Source organism: Stegastes partitus, unplaced genomic scaffold, assembly GCF_000690725.1.
Source record: "Stegastes partitus isolate 25-593 unplaced genomic scaffold, Stegastes_partitus-1.0.2 Scaffold369, whole genome shotgun sequence".
Taxonomy (NCBI): Eukaryota; Metazoa; Chordata; class Actinopteri; family Pomacentridae; genus Stegastes; species Stegastes partitus.
Window position 1 is genome coordinate 358868 of NW_007578100.1, and position 8983 is coordinate 367850.

The following is an 8983-nucleotide window of genomic DNA, read 5'->3' on the forward strand; positions in this document are numbered from 1 at the left end:
ATACACCATATAATAAGTAAGGAGTGATTTTTGTTCCTTTACTTTAATCAAGAGTGCAACACTTAATCACTCTTTTAATGAATTTTAAACATCTTGTTCAATGTTCAAACTGCAATGACATTTCTAGATACTGAAACATTTATAAAATTAATCCTTTTTTTTTGTTTGTTTTTTTAGGAAATCAACGCGGACACAAGTGAATGTTGAACCGACACTTTCTGGGTTTATACATGAACTGCATGCAGGACAATAAGAAAGAAGATTTCAGAGGACGAAACAATCACAGCTTTGTTTTATAATGAAAGAAAGCCACTGACGCTTTCTCACACTATGTAAATGCCTGTTTTGTTGTTTTTTTTACAAAATTTCAAGACAATAAATATAATTATTCTTCAATTTCCAGCGTTTCTGATACGATTAAAGACACGTTTGAGGACAGAACAGTTCAGATCGACCTCTGGGTTTTGAGACCAGCAACATTCCTGCTGCACCGTGCACAGCCTGGAGGCCTTGTCCTTAAAGCCACGGAGGCTTTAGTAACAGGCCTGCTGACAATGCAGGGAGGGAGCAGTCATAGATCAGTATAATTCATCAATCATTACAGGGCTATTAATAAATCTGTGTTGTGCAATAACTCCGTCTACAGAATGACAAGCTGCACAATGATGCAGCTGAACTCCTAAAGGGAGGCGACTATGTTTTCTCAGTCTGAGCTTCACCGTGTGTGTGTTTAGGATAAAGAGTTGCTTTACTGTAGGTAACGGGGTAAATATAAAGACATGTAACTGGCCCTCCTTCTGTTTGATTTATTGACTTTTTATCTTAACAGCTTCTCTCCTACTCATACACGGGCGTACGTTATGTCATTCAACTTCAGCAAAATTAATCCCACTGATTTACAGCCGTAATAAATCAGATTAGATTCATTCGCCAGTTAAAAATGAGTTGTTTTTGTTTGCATAAATGCTTTAAAGTTTAATGTTTGACTCAACACGGGTATCGCTTTTGGTAAATAACAGCTTGAATACATTTTTCATGAGTTTGAGAGATGCAGTCATACAAGCAAAACTCATTACAGCTGTCACGGTGCGAGCTTTCGGTTAGTTTCTCTCCTGGTTTATTCGGAAATCCTCTGTTTTTGTGTCATGGTTTGTTTTAATTTGACTTTGCTGTTGTGTTCCCCTGAGTTTTTCCTCCGGTTCTGTTTCTGTGTTTAGCTTTGTGTCGAACTGCCTCTTTATCCCCATGTTCCTTGTTGTCTGGTTTGTGCATTTAGTTTTGTGAACCCTTTGGTTTTAATTTAGTTTGTCGCCTTTAGCTGCCTTGTTGTATTTTAGGTTTGCTATCTTCCTTTGTTTTTTGGCTTGTGTTTTAGACCTTAGTTACAGTCATGAGCAGACGTTTCCATGCACATGTAAGGACCATGTACGTGATGGCAGTCTTGAGCTCCCAGTGACTCCTATAACGCTGAAACACATGCGTCTTTGTCACATTTGAGAATTTTGATCCGTTCGTACATTAGATAGATCTTCTGGAAATATGACACAATCTGCTGGGTCAAAAATATACATACAGCAACTTCAGGTATCAGTTTTGATGATGTTGAAAGTTGTGTTAATCAAACGTTCTTGGTGGCATGACCTCTTGTGAGTGATTTTGATTGACTACAGCTGGTGACTCCTCTGAGGCTACTTAAATGAGACCCATTTGATACTCATTAGACTCTAGTCCTCTCCTGACACCACATACGAGGTGTGTCAGAAAAGTTTCAGGACTGGTGTCACAAAAGATATATTTCAAATCCAAACTACAAGTTTTCCCCTTCAAAGTAATCCCCCTGGAGTCTAACACACTTCCCCAGCCCTCTCTGCCTTCACGCTGCCATGCACTCCTGGAAGGATTCTTCCAGGATCCTCCGCATCTCCGTCGTTACAGCCATCTTGATGTCGTCCACGTCTTCTACACGGGTCCCCTTGATGACCCCCTTGAGCTTAGGGAAGAGCAAACAATCCCACAGAGCCAGGTGGGGTGAGTAGGGAGGTTGCTCCAGCACCAAGATGTTCTCCTCAGCCAGGAACTGTGGGATGCTCAGGGCATTGTGAAGCAGCCACGACTCGTCCTGCCACAACTCTGGCCTCTTTACCGAATGAAGCAAACGCTGCAGAATCTCTTTGTAGACGTGCTGGTTGATCGTCTGAAGGGGAAAACTGGTAGTTTGTAGTTTGGGTTTGAAATATATCCTTTGTGACACCAGTCCTGGAACTTTTCTGACACACCTTGTTGACCAACAGTCTTCGTTTTTTGTAATTTTTCAGGACAAACATCAATCTATATGTCTGCATCCAACAGAAAAATAGTTAGACTATATACTAATTGGGGCACCCAATACTCAAATATGATATTATATATAATTAAAAACTGTTATGTTGTAACAAGCAACCAAACACCATCATCTGAAATATCATTAGCAAATGTAATTATAATCACAGCTAAACTTTAAAATCATCGTTACTATTACCACCATCAAAACTAGAACAGAATATGAGAGTTACACGGACTATAGCACATAGTTTTCTGCAAAGTGTTATGAAAATATTCGTTTATTGATGGCTCAGAATATACTGTGAATCCAGACCCTGACCAGAGGTTCACCACTGGGGGGGTTGAATCTCTGGTTACAGCCTTGATGTACAGTGTGTTCTGTCCCCATAATGTATATATTTGTGGTACAACATTCAGACCAGTAAGGCTCTGTGCTTTCCTGTGGGTTGTTTCATTCAAAAATCAGGCAAAAACTGACCTTAATTTGTCTCAAAATAAACTCTGTAAGAGCCTCGGGCATTTTCAGATGTGAAATAGGAAAAGGGAAATAATTTAGAAATGGTGAATCGTAATGTGTTTAAAATGCATGTTCTCTCTTTGCATTTTCATGTCATGTCCATCACTGCTGTCTGCCCTCCGGATTGGCAACATACAGGAATCGTGCTTCCACTTATAGAGAAATGAAAAGATTTAGACATCAGGAGACCGTGATAGAGCAAACTGTTGACAGAGCAGTTTGCTGGCTGATTAAATAATTATTCATTGATCCCTCCCTCCTATTGGCCTCATAAATATCACCAGTTATCTGCTAATGTATTTTTATGTTGCATAAGGAAATGATCCTGAGGGCAGAAGTCAAACTTAAGCAAAGCTCATGCTGAAAACCTGTTTAAGTAAATGAAGGTTTTGTTTGAGAATCAAACTGACCTCCTGCTGGTTAAAGAACAAGCTGTGAAGAACCTGAGCAGTAAAGATGCACTGATAAAGAGTTTTATCAATAAACACATTCAGAGGTCTGAGAGGAGTTCATATCTTCTCCTTTCACTGAAAACCAACAACACTCATGTGGAAGAAAGCCTCTCCAGATGTGTGTCTCCTGTGGCTTTTGTGATATATGTATTGGATATGAATAAATAAATACACACATCTGGAAACACACAATGTAGATGATGTTTTCCACCACAGGAGTGAAGCAAGAAGAGAGCATCTAGTTTTTAACCCTATAACCCTTAAAAAGTGTAAATTAAGGCCTATAAGAGACGGAAAAATAGACTGATATCTAAAAAAGTATAATAATATAGGTGTGCTTTGCTTCTTTCCATGACAAGAGAAATCTGACCTGGTTAAATGCAAACCTTAAGAATACAATGAGAATATCAAAAGCAGTAAAAAGCATTGTTTTAAAGGTATTTATAGCTTTAAAACAATGTCGGATGTCTATTTTTTTTTTAGATAACAGTACACTGGATGAAAACGAAAGAGAATATTGTCGTAATTTCAGGTTTTACTTCATCAGCTGAGTGTTAAACGCTGCGAGAACCACGAGACTGTCAGAAACAACAAGACTTTAAGTCCTATTTAATAATAAATAAACATTCTTCGGGCATATTACACTGTTTAAATACACAGACTCCTCAGCTGTGGATTCTCCCTCAAGCAATGCAGCAATAAAATATGCAAAACATTCTTTTCAGTCCTTGATCAAGACTTTAAATTGACTAAAAGTTGCAACCGAATTGATTTTTGGGGCGCTGATCTTCCAAATTCAGGACAAACTTGAGGACCCTAAAGCCGTTCATGAGTTTAAGCAGTACTAAAGCATCTCTCAAGGACATAAATGTTTTTTCTACTAGTACATTCTAATAAAACTGAAGTATTTGGCCCGAAGCACCCCAGAAATACGTTATATAACCAAACAGTAACTCTGTGAGGGACCTTGGAGTTATTTTTATTTATTTTTTTAGCAGAATAGATCTTGTAATTCAATCCTAAAACAAATCTCTGGGTTGGTTTTGTTTCTTTCTTGTTGAGTTTCTCTGTATATTCTAATATTGTAAGATGTTCACCTGATGGTGTGGAGAGCCTTGAGATGACTTATGCTGTGAACTAGATGAAGGAAACTGAAGTGAAATGATGTGAGATGGCAGATTTCCTTCTCTCTTTAAGATAGATTAAACTTTTTCATGATGAGCACTTTACCTGTAATAAATCTACGAGCAGAATGATAACATCTAATCCTAGAGCTTAAGACTGGATGCAAATGTGTGACAAGGAAGGTGCAAACTTTCTCTAACTGTATCAGGATTTCTATGATTCTCAGAAGCAAAGAGAGGATCAAGATAAATCTATAAAACACTGCATCTTTAAGACGGCATGCTGTGCTCCTGCATGGTTAACCAACATCGGCTCCTCCTGTGATTATTCACTCTCCGGTGGTGTAATCAGGAAAAGAACAACCCAGACCGGACCGACACGTCCGGCTAATCTAATCACACACAGATATGATGAGACATAAAACTCACAGATAAGACACATCCAAGACGGGTGTTCGGTTTCCAGTGTTCCCGTGTTTTATATCAGGTCAGATCCACGTTTATAGCGGTTCACTGTGGTGCAAATCCGCTCTGAGACTAAATGGGTTGGACATGAAATTAATAAGCGGCAACCCTAACCAGACAATCAGTGAGCTATCTCAGTCTGTCAATAATAAAACAATCATCTCTAACTTCTGGCTGCTGTGTTTTTTTTTATACTTGTACCACACACACAGAGAGTTTGGAACTTTGCCCCCTTCTCCCTCCACAACAATGTCCAGGCTCATATCTAGATTTTCTCTTCAAGGTCTTGAGGCACAACACTGGAGCCACAACACAGACAGCAGGACGAGACGAGCCAGAGGAGGAGAATCAATGAGCAGGATTATTTTTTTTCTCCTTGTTTCTTGGTTGGAGAATCCTCTCAGTTGTCTGAAAACTTTATCTTTTGTCCTGCGACATAAATCAATCAGGACCCGTCGCTTGGTGTCACTTGGATCTGATGGAAAACTTTCTGGAGGATTTTCTCAGCAGCACCTCACACGGGCAGGATTTATTTATGGTGAAGAGAGAAACTTCTTTTTAAAGATTTAGGTGAAAGATTTGGATTACGAGCCTGGACAGAAGACATCAGGACGGAAGACAGTGCAACCTTGCATGGTTCTTCTCGGGGCTTTGGTTGGATTTGGGCTTTTGGTCAAAGCTTGGAAGCTGGAGTTTGGAATCTAAGACACAGTAGGAAACACACCAAGGTAACAACTGGTGCAGCAACTGCAGTAACTGCTTTAAAAATATTTTAACACCCCTGAGAACTTATTGGTGCCATTTTTTGCAATAATGCCTGAAAAGTGTAAAGTAAAAAATCTTCTGCAAGAACAAATCAGCATTTAGAAAGATAAGAAGCTGTCTGTGTTTGATGTTCCAGCTTGTCTGAGCCATGGCGGAGAGGAGACGGACGAGCTACAGCGTCCACAGGGAGGTCCTGGATGAAGGAGCCGTGGACGTGATGGCAGTGAAGTCGGAGCCAAAAACATCTCTGAAGGACAAAGTCAAAGGAGCAATGAGGTAAAAGTCCCCACGGTGCATCTCAGCTTATCGGTCCTATTCAGCTGTTTCCTGGGTTGCAGATTTTCATATTAAAGCACTTAGTGATGTAACCTGTGCATGCACATTCATAGAGTCACAGAATACATTAGTCTAACATTCACCAGATTTCATATTTGCTCCCCAAAAAATTTAAATACTAAAGATAATGTGTTCTTCACATTTTACATCAAAATGGCTCAGAGTAAGAAAAGAAAAAGATGTGCTCAGTCCATGTGTTACATTTCCTGTGAGGTTAGGAAGTGAGCGAAGTAAAAAATTAGGCCGAGAGGCTTTAAAAGGACTTAAAGAAACAAATAAATTAACTTTTAGGGTTTCGCAATCTTGTGACTGTGGAGAAAACTTTCAAATTTAAAATGGTGACTCTAGGTGCTGCTCAGAAACGTTCTTGTGGGGTTTTGGGTTCCATTTTTACTTTTTGTTACTGTTGTTGGTGGGTCGGTGGTTAGCATCGTCGCCTCACAGCTACAAGGTCGCTGGTTTGTGTCCCGGTGAGGACACCCGGGATCTTTCTGTGTGGAGTCTCCATGTTCTCCCCGTGCAGTGTGGGTTCTCTCTGGGTTCTCCAGCTTCCTCCCACAAGGTCCAAAAACACATTGAGGTTAATTGGTGATTCTAAATTGTCTGTAGGTGTGAATGTGAGTGTGCTTGGTTGTCTGTCTCTAAGTGTAGCCCTGTGATACACTGGTGACCTGTCCAGGTGAACCTGCCTTCACCCTGAGTCAGCTGGGATAGACTCCAGCCCCCCATGACCCTAGTGAGGATTAAACGGTGTATAGATGATGGATGAATGGACAGTTGATGTGGTTTTATTGTAGAGGTTCCTACATCGACTGAAGTGTCTTTTTCCCCTTTGGGAAAATACGGACTTTGGCATCAGATTTCATTTGCATACAAGTCAATTGGCAGAAAGTCAGACAAGATGCCAGTTTGCTCAAACACACAAAACCAGCTGCTAAAATTGCATTTACATCTCCAGGATTATGTAAAAGGGTTCCATAATTTAATCCCATAAATTTGAGTTTCCCACAGTAGCTGACTGAAATACTTTTTAAAAAAATCCTTAGTCAAACCTTTACCAGTAACTGTGACTAATATTAGAACAAATAATGACACCTCACAATCATAAACCTTTGTGAAGTTTATCTCCTGCCAAAGACACACAATACAAATACGAAGGCTTCACTTGTTATGTGTAATTTTTCCCTGAATAAAATCTAAACAAAAGTCTCCACATAGAAATCTCCATTTCTAGACCGTGCTAAGGTTAATTTACTACTTCTGCATCGACACAGAAAGTCTGAAAAAATGCTCTGATGGAGTCGAATCCCACATCTGGTTCTTGTTGTTTTACAAATCCTATGTGATGAACTGAACCTCCTGTTTCTTGTTGGGAGCCAGCGGGAGCTAACAGATGATTTTAGCGCTCTGTGCAGTCATTCTGCCACTACAGCAACCAGAGAAGACTAGTGGGCTTTTCTTGCCCCGTGTTTTGTTTTCTTTAATGATCAATGGCATTATAACTATATTACATTGCATTTCTGAGGTCTTTCTCCTTCTAGTCATAGTTGTGCTACTTCCATAGATGTGCAACACTTTATATCACAGTGAAAAAATGAGTCCACAGTGAGTTAAAATGTGACAAACGCCCAGAAACAGCTTGGAGTTCAGAGGGTTAACACATGTGTACGTTTAGAGATAAAGAAGAGCCACACAAACAGTAATGTGTTTGTATCCACCATAAATGAACACTGATGGACAGATAACGCTTGTAAGGGTAAAAGATGTAAGTTGTTGTCATTTTCTTATCGAGCACATTTGAATGTCTGCTCCTGCCAGTGGGCCATCACAACAGGGATAGGAATAGTTTAAATATGGTAATTCCTGTAAAGGAGAGACCTACAAATATGGGGATATATTGGTATCAGTCATCCAGAATACACTGGATAATATCTGCATGTCAGATATTGGCAAAAATATGATATAGTGTTTGTCTTCTGGGTGAGTTTTTTAATGATTACAAGAGGGTTTGGGCTTCAAACTTTGTTCAAATGTGGGATTCACTCATACGGATACAACATAAGTGCTGTACAGAATCAAAGAGAAGTGTAAGAACAACATTAAAAGAAGTAAAAGGCAAAAAATGCATAAATAAATAAATAAAGAATGGTGAAGGTGAAACACATAAAGCATGAAAGACAATAAAACAATCTAAAAATATAAAGAAAAATAAAACCCAGTAAAAGAAGACAATTAAAAGACAATAAAGGAAGGAATAAAACAGCTAGAGACAGTTAGATACAGGAGACTGATAGAGGAGACTGAACAACACAACAGCATCGACTGAGTGACCCAGAGATCTGACATCAAGCAAAGAATCGACACGTGCAGCAATTTTTTAAAAACTATTGCCCCCATTGTCTCTATTTTTCTCTGTCTGTCAAACCAACTCAGGTGTTCTGGTCCCCGGATGAAGAGCTGCCTGCTGGGAAGTGTTCCCGTCGTATCGTGGCTTCCTCGTTACTCCATCAAAGAGAACGCTCTGGGCGACCTGGTGTCTGGGATCAGCGTCGGGATCATGCAGCTGCCGCAGGGTGAGCTGGAGGTTTAGGAAGTAGAAACGCTAAGGGAGGAGGATTGGTAGGGGAGCTGAAGGTAGAGATGTTCTATTAATTGTTAATGGTACACTGAAGGTTATAACGTTTTTTTTTTTTTTAATTCCGTTACTACTGATGAACATCCTTGCAAATCCTGTTCATCCTCTTTCATCTCTGCAGGAATGGCCTACGCCTTGCTGGCAGCTGTTCCTCCAGTCTTTGGCCTTTACTCCTCCTTCTACCCGGTGCTCATCTACTTCATCTTCGGCACATCCAAGCACATCTCAGTCGGTATGCACTTTATTATTCGCTGTATCTGATTAGCGGGTCACTTCAAAAGGTGGGAATAAATCTACTGTGAGACGTGTGAAGATGTTACAAATGTTAGAAGACGCAATGGGAGAAGATGAACTTTATTGATGTCCC

At 39.9% G+C, this 8983-nt stretch overlaps 1 protein-coding gene across 1 annotated transcript in view; it reads left to right on the plus strand.

Annotated features, from left to right (window-relative positions):
• Nucleotides 1–5793: 5793 nt before the first annotated feature.
• slc26a6.2 (solute carrier family 26 member 6, tandem duplicate 2) overlaps nt 5794–8983 on the plus strand; it is a 23904-nt gene continuing 20714 nt past the window's right edge. The window contains exons 1-3 of the mRNA XM_008284718.1: nt 5794–5921; nt 8415–8554; nt 8738–8848. Of these exons, the coding sequence (XP_008282940.1) occupies nt 5794–5921; nt 8415–8554; nt 8738–8848 (379 nt within the window). The remainder of the gene's footprint in view (nt 5922–8414; nt 8555–8737; nt 8849–8983) is intronic.